Source organism: Notamacropus eugenii, chromosome 5 (genome assembly GCF_028372415.1).
Source record: "Notamacropus eugenii isolate mMacEug1 chromosome 5, mMacEug1.pri_v2, whole genome shotgun sequence".
Classification (NCBI taxonomy): Eukaryota; Metazoa; Chordata; class Mammalia; order Diprotodontia; family Macropodidae; genus Notamacropus; species Notamacropus eugenii.
Genome location: NC_092876.1, coordinates 438,853,770 through 438,870,543, shown reverse-complemented (window position 1 = coordinate 438,870,543; position 16,774 = coordinate 438,853,770). Strand labels below are relative to the sequence as shown.

General features: G+C 34.9%; 1 protein-coding gene across 3 annotated transcripts in view; it reads right to left on the bottom strand.

Annotated features, from left to right (window-relative positions):
- Nucleotides 1-16,774, bottom strand: part of CFAP47 (cilia and flagella associated protein 47) — a 917,896-nt gene that overhangs the window by 270,223 nt on the left and 630,899 nt on the right. For all 3 annotated transcript variants that reach the window (XM_072615192.1, XM_072615194.1, XM_072615193.1), the window contains 2 exons: nucleotides 4,146-4,257; nucleotides 1,518-1,622 (listed from right to left, as the gene is read on the bottom strand). In XM_072615192.1, the coding sequence (XP_072471293.1) occupies nucleotides 1,518-1,622; nucleotides 4,146-4,257 (217 nt within the window). The remainder of the gene's footprint in view (nucleotides 1-1,517; nucleotides 1,623-4,145; nucleotides 4,258-16,774) is intronic.

Sequence of the window (16,774 nt, the reverse complement as noted above, 5' to 3'; positions counted from 1 at the left end):
ACTCAGGAGTGGCTGCTGTAGTTACCCAAGGTTCTGCAGTTTTCTCTTGCTCACTTCCACTAGTCTCCTGTCCTGGGATGATATGTTTGAGAATCCACACTGCTGCATCTTCAATTCACTCAGGGCTTCCTGCTGGGCTTTGCTATGGCAGGGTCTGCTCTGGTACAGCCTGTGTGCTGTGTGTTCTTCTAGCCCCAGGCAACAGATCCTTCCCCTTGACCTTCCAGTCTGTACTGGATTGGAAATCTGCCACACCCTGTCTCTTATTGGATTCTACCACTCTCAAATTTGTTCAGATTCTCTTTTTAGTGGTATCTGAAAGAGTTTGTCTTGACTAGTTACTCTCATTCCACCATTTTGACTCTGTCCCTCTACTCCAAACTTTTTAAAATAATACGATGAGCTAATAGAAGGAGTTTGCCTTCTTTGTGAAGCCTATGAGTATCAGTTGTTTCTTCAATAAAAGTCCCATTGACAAAAATTCTTGGAACAGTTCTTGCAACAGTCATTTTGTGAGGAGCATCCTGAAACTGACTTTCATATTTACTCATGTCCAATTCCAATGCAGTATATTTTATATCCATACTATTGAAAAGCTTCTTTTTTTTACTATTGTGTAATAAGAATAGGATGCTTTTGAGAAGATCACTACACAATTATATGAAATTGTTTTCTGGATCTAATTTATAGGAGCATTTTCTGATATATCAATGGAAGAGGATGTTCTATTCCCCATCCTGATGGTGACAGAGGAGTTCAAACCCCAACATCTCTGGGTGGACTGCTGGGCCTTTGCAATTGTTGCCCTGCTGAGCAAGGACATGACCCAAGAGGGGACAGGACCCCTGTGCTGGCAGCAAGGCCTTCCCTTCCCAAATCACTTGCAGCTCCAGGGAAATGACATTTCTAGGAAGAAAACATTACAGTCATGCCCACCTATGCAAAGATGTTATGACATGCATGCGTTGCAGTATAGTTTCTGCTATTTAATTGCAATAAATAGCATAGTACTGTTTTTATTGATTTACTTGAAGTAGATCAAACTAAGGATGATATATTTCCATCTATTTTTCACCCTTTAAAACTGAGGGGAGAAAAACCAAATGCCCCCCCACACACACAAATAAAGGCATGAATCATTTAAACCAAAGATAATTTCAACTAAAGTAAAATATCATTTCAGTTGTCCAGTGGTTAGAAAGATTGTCTCATTGTCCTAGGATCCCAGATATAGTGGGATAATGTGCTGATGAAATGGTGAACAGATGGTGGATTAAAGCATCCATGATGATAAGTTCATCCATTTATCATGATGATTTTAGATTTCAAGTTAAACAAATTGAATGGTAAAATTAAAGAAAAAAAAAAGATGACCATCAACAATCTTGCCACCTGTTTGAATGACAAACCTCTGGTTTTGGATTCTGAAAACCAGTATAGAATAAAATTCCATGGTCTAAAACATCTATCACATATTAACATTCTATTACTTTGAAACTGTGGTATTTTAGTCATACCTGTCTACAGTAGAAGATGATTGAAGCTTGCTGCTTCGCTCTTCCAAGGGCAGATGGATAAAAATGAACAGGTACTTCAGTAGTGGAAAAAGGAGGTACAATCAGCTGTGAAAACAGAGAAAAAACAAAAGGGAAAAAATCAATACTTTGGTTTGAGGTGTGTGTGTGTGTGTGTGTGTGTGTGTGTGTGTGTCTGTGTATGAATACATTCCTTGTATTGATAGGGTTGATACTATGATTGTTTATGTGATTAATGTTTTCCACTGCTCCTATTCTACACTCTTAGTGTGTATGGACTGCTAAGATTAATAAAATATACTGCAGGAAACATTCAGTGGGAGGCACAGCACGTTTATTCCCCAGAAAATAAAAACAGGGTGTTATGGACTGTATCAAGAGAAACTAAGCTTAGTTTCATAAGCTGACTTCAAAACCTTGATAAAAAGAATATTACTTTTGCTTTTAAGCTTGTTCATTTCATGTTACTTGTCACAACATTATTCTACATTGTAAGCACAGTGAATTCAAAATTAATTAACCAAGGAAAAAAAGACACCTTTTCACAATAGATTGCAGGCTAAGTAAGCTCCTTTTTTCCTTTAGTTTACAAGCTAGAAGTAGGGAGCTGCAGATTACATCTCTCTCTTTCTCTCTTTTGGAGATAAAACAATAATCAATTCCAGTGTGGTTTGAATAGTCTGGTCGAGTTGACTTGAAGAAAGTGAGGAAACAAACACGAGGGAGATGGGAAAAGGCATCCTTGCTAATCCTAAACCTCAGAAGGAGAGGCTATGATCATGAGGTGTCCTACCACTCCGGGTACTGGATTGGGAGGGAGGAGGTAAAGGGGCCTGACTTATCCTTACTAGCTAGGAAAGGAAGAAGTCCTAGAAGAAAGGAGTATCCTCATAGCATCAAAGCATCCTGTGATACCTTTAGGATTAAAGAGAAAGGTTTATGGGGACAGGCTGAATTTTTAGTCCCATGGTAATCTCTTCACTTGAATTAGCTACTACAGTATTAGTCTTCTGGGGAAACCTGATGTCTGTCATCTTTCAGAAAATGGTCCAAAAGTGTGGAAGCCAGAAAAGAATCTACAGCAGATCCAGGAAATGAAACATGGGAGACAGAACTGTGAGGAACCAGGGTGCTAACAGTTCAGCTATAAGAAACAGAGATACAGCAGTGGCAAGAGCTGACATACAAAAGAAAGGTCAATGGAGGGCAATGAAGAGAACTTCTAACAGTTGTTGGGAAAGGATAATTGTAGATCAAATAAAGGGGATCCAGAAAGGAGCAGTGATGGAGAACAGACCTTGCCCTCCACTCATTTTGCTGGAATCCCAATTAGGGCATGATAAAATGTACTGGTAACTATCAGCTGGGGTGATGGTATAGAGGTTGTCCACTGTAGGAAAAATATCCTATTTCAGAAGTAATTCTTTGTTATAAGAAGTAACAAGTTGTAAATAGAATTGGTCTATTATTTTGATACTGGTGTACCTGAGTATTTGTAAGAGAAGTCATGCTATCTGTGAGGATAGATGTTCCAAAGGCAAGAGATGACTCAGAGGTCCTCAGAATATAGCCAGACACTTTGCATCAGACACAAGCCTCAGACACATGATTACAAATAATGTGTTAGAGTTTTCCTCAGCCCCCACAACAAACATTAAAGCAGTTATTAAAGTGATACTTCTAAAAATTATTAATCTGAGTCACTCACACATACTTCCTCTAACCCTTTGCATAGAATTTACTCTTTAATATCTTTGCTTGTTAGAATCTTTCTCTTCCTACAAAGTTGAACTCAGGTGTTGCCTCCTTTATGAAATTTTTCTGGCACTTGCCACTTCCTTAATGTAGAAAGAACTCCCATGATCCTCAGATCTTTTATACCACTGTTCTTTCAACAATAGTTTAAGCATGATGAGGATACTAAGACTTGTAGTGTCCCTTTTGTATACTTCTCACAAAGTGGTGACTTAAAACCAAATTAGATGCTTAATAAGAAACTGTTTCCCTCAATTTGCCTTTAAAAAAAAATATTCTGGCCTTGCCATAATATCTATATGTGAGGTAGAATAAGATAGGGAAGACCACTGGGTTCGGAATGTTAGCATATGGGTTCAAATTTTGCTTCAATCATATCTACATGACTTTGGGTAAATCAATGAACCTCTCATCTCGTTCCCTCATCTGTAAAATAAGGGGTTGGGCTGGATGACCTCAGGAGTTGTTTTTACCTCTAGTTATATGATCATTTTATTCAGAATTAGTCAAATCTAAAATCCTATTACTTTACATTTGGGAATAACCTTATGGACTACTCCAATCACTTCATTTTATAAATGAGAATATTGAGGCTCAGAGAGAAAGAGTCACATAGTTACTTAGCAGCAGAAAAGGAATAAGAAACAAGGTTCTCTGGTTCCCGATACTTTTTTCCCAAGGCATTGTGATTTTCCACTAAGTTTTGTTTTGGTTCTTTTGATGATTTGGTGACTTTTTTATACCAACTGAAGTAAATATGGTCTGTCACAAAACAACAATTAATGCTATTTTATTCTGGATTCTAGCTAGAAGCTGTAACAAAGACAGTTTGTATTGTTTTTCAAATATACTTACTAGTGTTTTTTTGTTTGACTCCAGTAAAAAATTAACAGGATTATTGTTGGTAACTGTCAATTCCAGGGTTTCACGTGTAGAGTTAACTAAAGGGATAATCTGACGGACTTTCCTATAAGAAACACCAAGTATAAGTAATAGTGCTTAAACTAATATACTGTATAAAATAATGTTCAGTAAATTCTATGATTTTTTTCCAATTTGAAAAGCAAGAATAATCTTAGATGAATGAAAATATTGTTTTAATTTTATGAAACCCCTGTATCGTTCTTTGTTAAGAATTTTCATACTGTTGTTTTTTGCATTAAGAAAAAAAGCAGCTTGCAGTTTTAGAATTGCGACACATTATATCATACCAGAGTGATTTGACTTAAACACGCATATGACTGCCATACACCCACTCTCTAAATTCAGTGGCTCTGTATTTGCTCCTAAGAACAAATATAAACTATTTTATTTAGCCTTTAAAGCCCTTCAAAACCAAGCCCCAACCTTTTTGTCAAGACTTAGCCATCATAACTATTCCACGTTCTGTGAAGTAACCCACCTGACCTTCATACTCCTCACACACAGTACTACATTGTTTGTTGCCATAATTTTGTACTAGTTTTCCACCTTGCCTGAAATGTTCTCCCTCCTCACCTCCACTTCATAGTCTCTTTCTTCTTTCAAGATGCAACAAAAACAGTATCTTCTACAAGAAGTGTTTCCTGATCTTCCAGAGTGCTTGTGTTCTCTCTACTAATCTTTTATTTATTTTCTTTTCTTTCTATTACTTTACTGATATTCATATATGTTCATGATATCTTCTCTGATAGAATGCAAACTCCTTCAGAAAAGAGATTGTTTCATTCTTTTTACTTATATCCACAGTGGCACAAATTGTGGACTTAATAAATGCTTATTGATTGATTGATTACTGTCAAATCCAACATTTTGGAGAATACAAAGTAATGTATTGAGTTTATTATATATGTACAAGTCAGGAATCTTTAAGATCTTCCATCTATAAAATTAACAGGATGGAAATGAATGATAATCAAGTGACAAATGATACCACATGTATTTATTTTCCATGCAAGGAATAGTTGAGAGCTTATAATTAATTACTACTCCTAAATCCTTTTGATATATAGTTTCTAAGTTGTAATTCTTCTTTATCATTTTATAACCTTGAGCAATGAAATCAAATTATTGAATATAGCGCTGTCCATTTAAGTGTGCACCCTCTCCTACTCACATTTATCTCCAGTTCCCTCCCCACTCTCAAGCAAAGATATCAAGAATTTTTTTTTATGTTAAGATGATTATAGAATTTATTAAGACTTAGGGAACATTCACTCTGCAATATGTATATTATGATTTTTTAATTATAATTCTGTGACCCTTCAACACAGCAAAATGAACAGTATGAGGAAACTGAAATCTAATCAGACCAAATTATAAAAAATAATCTGAATGCCACTTTCCAGAAAACTACATTTAAAAAACTAAATGAATACATAATATCTCTTAAAATAGACTGTGAAATATTCTTCATAGAAAATAGATTATGCAACAAACCATAAATCACAAGCTAGTTGTGTTACCAAAGCTGCCTATATTTTACTAAAATGTTTGAAGAAAATGATTAAATGAAAATCCATAAAATAAATTTACCCAAAGGATCATTTTAGTCTCTTTGTCTTACAAAGAAGAATATGTTCAAAGCCTTTAGCATTAGGAACTAATTAGTTCATTTTGGAATATATATTAGCACAACAAAAAATTTTTTATAAGACTTAGGCTCAGGAAACACAGGACACCAACAATATGGATTGCAATGAAAGAAAATGATCAGATTTTTAAGAGCAAAATTTGATGCATAATTTAAATTATCTGTGAGTTTGTATATGTTTAATATTTGAGTTTAACTTGTTAGATATCCAATACAGACTCAAGATTTAACTTTATCTTGCTATTGATTTGCTGTTACATTTTTGTTTGAAATCACATTGTGTTACATTGAAATTAAACATGGTATACATCTGATACTTATGCCTTTATTTTAAAAGGAAATGAATAAAAACCTATTGATAGCTGTGCAAGGGTAAGCATGAGTCAATAATTTATTAATTTTTAAAGAAGTCACACTTCTAATGAAAAAGGAGTTAAAATTGAGTACTTGACTAATTAATGGAAAATTCTTATAAAAATTATATAAGATACCAAACAGAAGTTTCCCAAATCAAGTTTTTTAATCTATCTAAACTTTGATGTACATCCATGAAATCCAAATAAACAAATTCCTTCCACAATAAACAGGTTTTGAAACTCAAATTGACACAGGTTAATCATTTTACCTGCTGGAGGGTTAACTCTATTAGTAACTGTGGTAGATTTCCTATGGTTTATATTTGCTTTTGAAGAAAAAACCTACTATCTCAAACAAATATCTATGTAGTTTTCTTCCATCTGTATCTTTTTTCAGAATATGTGATACAGTGTTTGGAAGTTAAAGGCATATGGTAAAAAAAAAAAAAAAAAGAAATTCACATATCTAAAAGCTAGTTACTCTCTGTTGGATGGCCCCTGCATTTGTGTGGACAGAGCTACTCCTTTCCAGCCCTTCCCCTCAGTGCCCTTGTGCAAATAGCTTTCCCTTTGAAGGGTAGAGTGGGACCTTTAAACCAGGTGGAGGGAAACAATAAAAAGATAAGATTATTTGAACCTATAGTCTAGGGAAGGGTAAGACAATATTCATAGAACCAAAGGGGACTATGAATACGGCTTGCATCATTCTGAATCACAAACAACAAACTCTCCATGTAGAAGGCAGAGGAAAAACATTTATTCAGACACCAGAAAGCCAAATCCATCGCAACAACATCACAGTAACCAGGAAGTCTATACACATTATCAGACTTTCCCACAAACTAACACCCTCAAGCAAAATTTCCATCTCTCACCCCTATACAACTGCCTGCTTTCTCTCTCTTTCCCAGATCCGACTAATCCCAGACAGGTCACATGGGCCTATTAATGAATGGGAAAGCTATTTCTATTTAAATTACCATTACAGTGTCTAGTTTCTTTTTCACCAAGAATCAGTCCACCACTATGGTTTTAGATTAATTTTACCCAAGGAATTTATGTAGTTTGGTAATTTTTTTTCTCTACTTTCTTGGAGTAGCCAAGAAATATTTTTAAAAAATAGGCAGAATTTTCCTTCATTTGTCTCTAGAGTCCCAGACTGGTAGGATTCCGTCACTTTTGAAAGACAATATATTACTTCATCTGCTTCTTGATATATTACATATGCCTTCACTATCCTGTCTGCCTTATTCTAAAGTTTAAAACATATGCTAATCATGTCAATCATACTTTTCTCATGTCAGCACTCATTTTTACTAGTCAACAAATATTTATTATGAATTTAATATGTGTCAGACAATGTGCTAGGCACTAGGGATACAAAGGTCTTTGTTCTAAAGTAGCTCACATTTTATTGGAAGATATTACATGTAGATAACTACATGGATACAAGATACATACAGTGTAAATGAAAGGTAATTTCAGAGGGTAGGCAATAGCATCTGGGAGGGACAGAAAGCCCTCCTACGGAAGGCAAGATTTGAGCTGACCAGAAGCCAGAAGGAAGCCAGAAGCCAAGAGGCAGAGGTGAAAGGAGAGAACAATCCTAGGATGAGGGATATCCAGTGAAAAGGTATGGAGTTAAACGATGCAGGGTTAAGGAATAATATATAGGTAAGTGTGAGGAGGGGAATAAATTGTAAAGAGATTGAAAGGTTAGAAGAAACTAGACTGCAGATGGCTTGAAATGTCAAACATATAATTGCATATTTGTTCCCGTAGGTAATTGCAAGTGTGGAGTGATGAGGACCTGCACCCGGAAGGCAGCTATTTTGAGAAGAAAGCTGGGGATGTAAACAAGAGACAAAAGAGGTAACATTGAGAAACAACAGTTTGGACACATGGAGTGAGCGTGAGTGAGGAGTCAAGAATCACACTGGCATTGTGAACCTTTGGGACTAGGAGGGTACTCGTGTTCATCAGTGTATTAAATGTTATAGGAAGAGGCAAACATCTGAGGACAGTCTTTTTTGCTAAACATGTTGAGGTTCAGATGCCAGTATGTTCTGAGCCATAGTTTAGTTTTGATTTTGAAACAAAATGAGATAGTCATAAGTCATTCAACAATTAGTAAGAAGAGATGTATTTTGTCATAGTGTGAAAAGGAGACTCCATAAAGCACTGAGGACATGTAGAGTCGATTTAATCTCCTGCCTACTTTGCCCCAGTCAAAACTCCAAGTGCTCCTGGTGGTTCTCATGGATGCTTTGCACTCAAGTGATGAGAGCATGATGTCAATAATGTAAGCCTTTACTGTCCTGAACCAAGTCTTGAGGAAGGTCTGAATATCTTTTGTGGAAAAAAAAAAAAAAGTAGCTTAATTCACATTGAAAAATGGGATATGGCTCTAACTATGTCATGGAATATTTGGTTTGTGAGTTAGAGAGATAATTGGTGATGCAAGACTGGATCTCAGGAGAAAGATTAGAGCTGAATATATGAATATTCAGGAGTAGTACAACAGAAATGCACAGTAATATTAAGGAATAAACAATTGTTTATATTAAGGAATAAGATTAAGAATAAATTTTGTATTTAACAAAGAGCTCTCTTGAACAAGAAAAGAAGACAGGATGACTGCCCAGTATTAGTTCCGCCAAAGGGTAATATCCCCAAATCACTTTGTTGAACAGCCTCAGATGCAAATCTTTTCTTAGCCTCAGGATGCTTACATGAGCACTCCACAGGAGACAGGTGGAAATGGTGGTGACAGTGTGGAACTCTGGCTATTGTTTGATAGCTGACTCTTGGGTCTCTCCAATTGCCTCCCAGTCTTGATCTTGTCTCCCTCAAGTCTTTCTCCTCAAAACTTACCTGGAAGTATTTCATATACCTCTTCCCTCTCCCAAGATTTCTACTTTCTTAACAAAGGAAGCCAATAACGTTCTTTAAGAAACAATCTCTCCTCTAGTCCATGTATCATAACAAATCAAACTCAAAAATCAGAATGTGTATGCCCTCCAGGATGAAACATATAACCTAGGCTTGAAAGAATAAGATAGATAGATAGATAGATAGATAGATAGATAGATAGATAGATAGATAGATAGATAGATAGATAGATAGATAGATAGATATAGATAGATAGACAGATATTTAATTCAGAGAAAAGTTGGATATGATTTCATTTCCAAATGCAAAAGGGAAAAATGAATACTAGTTTGAGATCGGGAGCCCTTCAAAAAAGAAATTCCTTTAAAACAACAGTAAAACAGTAAAATAAACAGTAAATTTTTTTCCTACTGGAGCATAAAGCAGGGGACGAACCTAAAGACAGTCACTCTTCCTCCCCCAAATGCTTATATTTATCTGTGAACATATTCCGTTTCCTTGAAAGAATGAAAAACAATGAAGGGCAATAACAGCTGTGTTCTTGTATATTCATCATCTTACGCACAGTAGGCATTTAAATGTTTGTTGAATTGAATGGAAAAATTGAAACTTAAATACTAAAAAAGAACTCATGAATGCAATTGCTAAGCTGACTATATGAATTTTAAAGGGATCAATAGAGAGGAGGATGGTAGCCAAAAGACTGGAAGTAGTATCAATTTTACATTATTTTGAATTTACATAAAAAGGAGAAATAATATTGTAAAATATAGACTCCTGAGCTTGACATCCATTGCCATCAAAATTTTGGAATGCTGTATTAAATGGGCAGTTAAGGAGACAATAGTGATCACTAGAAACTAACACAGGGCCACTAATAAGAAATCTATAGTTAAACCTACTCCCTTTCATACATTGGCCAATAATAATTCTTTCCCTATGGTGCTAGCAACATCATTCTAATACACACACACAAAAGTCTGTTTATATATGTGTGTGTATACACATATATGTAAATATCCTTGTGTGTGTCCAATATGAGATATTCATGCAAATATCCACAAATAATATATAATACTTATGTATGCACGTGTATGTATACACACACACATATATATAGCTATACATACGTAAATATGTATGTCTGTGCATGTATATGTGTATATATTCATGTATGTATATGTGTATATATCCATAATTATAGCTCTCTATATAGACATAGAGATACAGTCATATAGGTATTTATAAAATATATATATACTTACTAGATTCTCTACATTATGAGAAAAAACAATATTTTATGAAATATGGTTTTTCCTACAGAAGAGTGTAATTAATAAAAAGAAGTAATATTCTGGTTGATTCTTTAATGGAAGATGAAATTATCCAATTTACTTTCTAGTTTAGGTGATTTCTAAACTGAAATAGGTTACAAAGTAAGGGCAAGTGTGGACATTATATATGTTTGTGTTGAAGAATAATGTAAAAAGATATAAAATCTGGGTACGTTTGCAATTTTATAACGTGCATTCTAAAAAGTGCTGGAGGAAAAGAAATTATAATTGAGAAAGGTTTTGCGAGACGTTTTTATAGTTTTGAAATAAGATGTGCTTTAAGATTTTGTGTCAAGACTTATGGAAAAAAAGAATACTTTGCTAAGAATTCTAAAGAACTTCATAGCTAAGTCAATTGAAGTAACCTAGAGGCACTTTCAGGATTAAAGTCTAGAACTTTTAACACTTACATTCTTCCAGCAAAGTGTTAAAAGAAAATTGAATGTACTGTGTAGAGGAAAAACAGAAAGGGAAAAAATGGAGAGAAAAAATTTAGTTTTTAAATTATTGCCAAAAAACCAAGGAGCTCGAAGTAAATTTAAAGTGTCATCTCATCTAACCTGCCCTTAAGTATCAGTTTCACAGTTAATCACAGATGGGTACCAAAATGAAGATACAATTGCATTGTAAGAGGTTTTACATCAAAGATATTTTATAATTGCTATTTTTAAAATATCCTGTCCACTTCACTAATGGACAAAATTAAAATTTAATAATAGGTAATTGTTTTAACTTTTGATATATTGTTAAATACTACTATTATTTCATCTTGGTCTTGCTATTTTATTACAGTGATAATAAAATATTTATTATTCCCCATGGACCATTTAAAGTAGTTATTAGAAAATCTTTTCAGGCAGATCTTTTATAAAAGAATAAAATTTTTCCCAGGGTGATGAATGAGGAAATCATAATTTTTCATATAGACACATGGGTAGACTTTTTTTTAATTTACTCAACCACTTTACAACAATTTTTATAACAATATTGTTAACTAAGCAAAGGCAACATGACATGTATCCTATCCAATTCTGGTGCAGTGTTAATAAAAATGACTAAAAATAACATAATAAAGCATACTTAAATTGTTGAAAATTCTCCCCATTCAGGATCAGACTTCCATTTTACCGGGCACTGAGTAGGTGGCAAAGTGAATATTAGTGGTTGACTTAGAAGACGGGAGTTCAAATAATACCACAAACATTTAGCTTCTGCATCACCCTGGGCAAGTCACTTAACCAATCTCAGCTTTGGCTTTCTCATCTGTAAAATGGGGATAATAATAACACTTACCTGAAAGGTTTATTGTAAAGACTGAATGAGAAGGTCTACGTATATACACATAAATAAAGTATGCATGTATAGGATATCCACATATGCACACATGCATATAACATTTAATATATAATGCACTATTATATCATGTAACATCAGTATATTATATATTAAAGCATTATATAATTGCTAATTATTATTGTTCTTTCAGCAAGCTCTATTAAGATTGGCTAAATGTTTGTCAAGGATTATGCTCATCAGTTACTTTGTTCTAAAAGTCAAAAGGGGATAAACCAGCATCAAGGATGAATTAGGTTCAGAAGGAGGTAAATATTAAATAAGCCAAAGGAAACAATGCCCTAAGAAAGACAAGCATCAAAACTGATAAAATAATCATGTCCTTAACAAGAAGCTATATGGTGAATGTTTAATCAGGGTTAACAAAGATTGTAAAGGGATGATGATAAAGATGAAAATTTGATGACAATGCGCGCTTACTTTAAAGGATTCAGATATTCCATTGGTCTTTTACCTGTGCCTACTCACATCTGCAACAGAATTCCTGCAACCACATCATTGAAGTATATATTGAGATAAATAATGAGATTTATGTAATTATGGTAGTCAAGAAAGCAAACTTTTCCACATTACAGACTTGTCCTGGCCATCCATCAGTACCAGAAAGGATAATGACTACTAATGGCAGATGGATGTAGTTCCATATCATTGTGGTCCTTCAGGTTAAAAAAGTGTAGATCTAAAAGTCAGTTGATTAAACAGTTTCCAACAGGACATTCTCATTATTTTAAAGGTACTTTTTATTGCATTTTTTATTATCGAAGAAATGATCATGCCAAAAGATGACAAAACAAAATATCAGAGGTATTAAAACTGATTGGTCAAAATAATTCTAAAATTTTGTAAATTTGTCTTGTTTCATGTTAAAATGAAAAAATGTATTTTCTCATTATTAGATTAACATCTGTTTAAAAGAATTTCCCCCGTATTATATTAGTGAATTAAATGGTTTATCTACCACTCAAATAAATTCCTTAGATTAAGGGTTGTTGTGGGGAAAAAATTCCAAATCTCTTACTTTGGGGTACATATCAAAAGAGACATTATTCATAAACATAAAGGTATGAGGGGATTTGAAAGGAAGAATTCCCTGGAACTCAACATATCCAGGTTTTTTGTTTTCATATTGTGTCGGGGAAAAACATTTTATAAACTATTCCCACCTGATAATGCCGTAAGTGCAAAAAATAATATTAATATCTTTTTGTCTAATATAATCCTCAACTGTCTCCTTAAACTAATGCCTCTCAGCTTGAAAATCTGTACCTGACCTTGTGCTATGTTGTTCTTGGATATTGTTATAAATCTTAGTTTAGACCCTGCTTCTTCTGCCTTTAAAACTACTTACTGCTTCTAGTAAAATGTGTTAATTAGCTTCTCATCTTAGAGAGGCTGCATGGTATAAGCTGTTTAGGAAAACCTTATCTCTTGCTATTCTCTAGAATTCTGCATTCAATTAGGTTTATCTTTCCCTTTCTAATGTTCAGATGTGAGAGTTGAACTATAAAGAAAGCTTAGCACTGCAGAATCGATGCTTTCAATTTGTAGTGCTGGAGAAGATTTTTGAGAGTCCCTTAGACAGCAAGGAGATCAAATCATTCAATTCCTTAAAGAAATTAATTCAGGGTATTTACTAGAAAGTCAAATACTGGATCTGAAGCTTAAATGTTTGAGCCACATAATGTGAAGATAGGATTCATTGGAAAAGTCCCTGATGTTGGAAAAATTGAAGGCAAAAGAAAAAGCATGTCAGAGGATGAGATGGATAGACAACATCATGGAAATAGCAAACATGAACTTGGACAGACTTTGAGGGAGGGTGAAGGACAGAAGGGCCTGAAGTGCTACATTCCATGGAGTCATGAAGAGTTGAACACAAGTGAAAGACTAAAAAACAAAATGGTGGAGGCAGTAGAGAGGGCTAGGCTCTGACTTAGAAAGAACTAGATTTAAGCAGCATCTCTAATACATGCTATATGTGTGTTTCTGGGGAAGTTTCTCACCTTCTTCATACCCCCAAGCAATTGTCTAAGAATAAACATTGTGATCTTTCACAAAAGTAAAGGAGATTTCCTCTCCTCAAACCAGGAATGGGGAACCTGTGGCCTTGAGACTACATGTTACCTGAAAGGTCCTCAATTTGGATTCAACCAAAGGACAGCAGTTGAGGACCTAGAGGGTTACATATGACCTGGAGGCCACAGGTTCCCTATCCTATACTATGGAAAATACAGGACTGGTAAACACAAACAAAGGAAAAAGAAAACCTTTCTGTGGTCTCTTTATGCAGTGCAAACCTCCTTGTCCCTACCTTCTCTTCATTCCTTTTGACCCATATCATAAACCTTACCCAATCCAAGCCTCACTAGGGACCAAGCCATATAAGGAAATATAGACTTTACTTCTGTTACTATAAGTATTTTGGACAGACCGTTTAAATATTTTTTTTTAAGTTTAAGACAATATATTGCCATATTCTTACACAAAACTTTTAAGCTGTTGCAAAATTAGAAATATTGGTGCTATCTTTGTTTTGAGGGGTTTTTTGGCTCTCTTTCCCCCTACACAATAAATTATTTCCTATTATGACTTTTATCTCTACAGTCTTTCTTATATCTCTTTCTCTTTTGTTTCTTACTTCTACCTTTTTCCTCCCTATTTATTACCTGCAGCATTACAACAGCCTCCTCACTTTCATGCTATCCTGTATTTAATCCATCCTTTACGTTACTTTTAGATTCATTTCACTTATGAACAGATCTGATTATGTCACTTTTCTCACTGTCACCTTCTTACAAACAAATGCATTTAAAACTCCTTAGCTTTGCCTTTGAGGTGCTTACTTTGCCAGACTTATTTCATACTCTTCTACTTTTAAGTACTCCACTCAAATTGCATACTCTTTTTCCCTGAACAGGTCCTGAATTATGTTGGCTCTGGACCTCTGTGCATGTTATTCTTAATGCATGGAATATAATCCCTCAACTACTGCTAAAAACTCTAAGAGGGTTCTATTATTATGTCCCTCTTACCAAGGAGGAAAATGAGGCAGAGATGCCCATTCTTTTTTCAAATAGTATTTTATTTTTCCAATTACGTGTAAAGATTATTTTCAACATTCATTTTTATAAGATTTTGAGTTACAATTTTTTCTCCCTCCCCAATACCGAAAACAATCTGACATAGGTTAGAGATGTACAGTCATGTTACACATATTTCCACATTAGTCATGTTGTGGAAGAAGAATCAGGACAAAAGTGAAAAACCATAAAAAAGAAAAAAACAGCAACAAAAGTGAAAATAGTATACTTCAGTCTTCGTTCAGATTCCACAATTCTTTCTTTCCAGATGTGTATAATATTTTCTATCACAAGTCTTTTGGAATGGTCTTAGACTATTGCATTGCTGAGAAGAGTTAAGTCTATCGTAGGTGGTTATCATACAATGTTGTTATTACTATGTCCAATGTTCTCCTGGTTCTGCTCACTTCATGCAGCATCAGTTCATTCATGTCTTTCCAGGTTTTTCTGGAATCTTCTCACTCATCATTTCTTACAGTAGTATTCCATTACATTCATATACCACAACTGGTTCAGCCATTTTCCAGCTGAGGGGAGTCTCCTCAGTTTCCAGTTCCTTGCCACCATAAAAGATCTGTTATATAGAATTGTATATACGTGGGTCTTTTTTCCCTTTTTATTAAAAGATGCCCATTCTTTAAGACTCAGAGCAGATGCCACCTTCATCATTAAACTTTTCTGATCTCCAACAGAGGTGGGAAACGTGCAGCCTCAAGGCCACATGTGGCCCTCTAGGTCCTCAAGCATGGCTCTTCACAGAACAAATCCCCTTAGTAAAAGGATTTATCCTGTAAAACTTGGATTCAGTAAGAAGGTCACACCCAAGGACCTAGAAGGCCATATGTGACCTTAAGGCCACAGGTTTCCCACCCCGATTAGACCATGAAGAATAGTCCTAAAATATTTGATTTATATCTTTCTTGTGCATTGGTCATGAATAAATCATGACAGAAAAAAATTCTTAAATTTTATGTATACAAAGCTCAGTACCAAGTAAGCACTGAGACTAAAACTAGAAAAGCAAGATAGTACCTGCTCTCAAGGTGCGATACTTAGAAGAGTTTTCAGTTGCAAGTCAGATGGAAAGACCCAGGGACTCTTACGGCACAGTACTAAAGCAGATGACCATACAACTTCTGCAAAAGACATTAGAATCTTACAATGATAATGCCATATCCTTTTCTGATATTAGGACATATGACAGTGCCAAAGACTTTGGCAGTAAGAACTTTCTTCTCCAGATCTCTAGCAGATGTGGCCACTGAAAAGATAGGGACTGCAGCACCTGCAGAGACAGTGACTAGGTCACATCTCCATTTACTCACCAGGTTGATGGTCTTGAGATTTTCTAGAAGCAAGGCTGGTCATCTTCTGGGGAGTGATGGAGGGAACAGACATTTTTGGAACCTTTGAGGTTTATCTGTCCATCAGTATTTGATCAGCAGTTGATATGGGGGAGGTCCCATCTCCACAAGGTTTCCCTGGACAGTGGCTGCACAGTTCATGCTGTACAATCCCGTTCAGTTGTCATGGTGGTGTTATTCCAATGTGTTGTTTTTTTAAGACAAACAACTAATGAGGACATAGAACTTTGAGGTTTATAATACACATTCCTCACTATATCTGTGAGGCAAATTAATAAAAATATTATATCCATATGAGGAAACTATGGCTCAAATAGGCTATGAAAGAGAGTGATTCTCACTAATTATTAATTAGACATTCCTCACTAATCAGTAGAATTAGTACTCAAGCACAGGTTTACAAATATCTAGGACTATGCTGTCTTTTCTTCTTGAGTCTTTATCAAATTCCTCTGATGGTCTGTGGGCTCTGTGACTCTGATTTGATTTAATCTTTGCGTCACCCTTATTGTCTAATATGATGACTTGTGTTC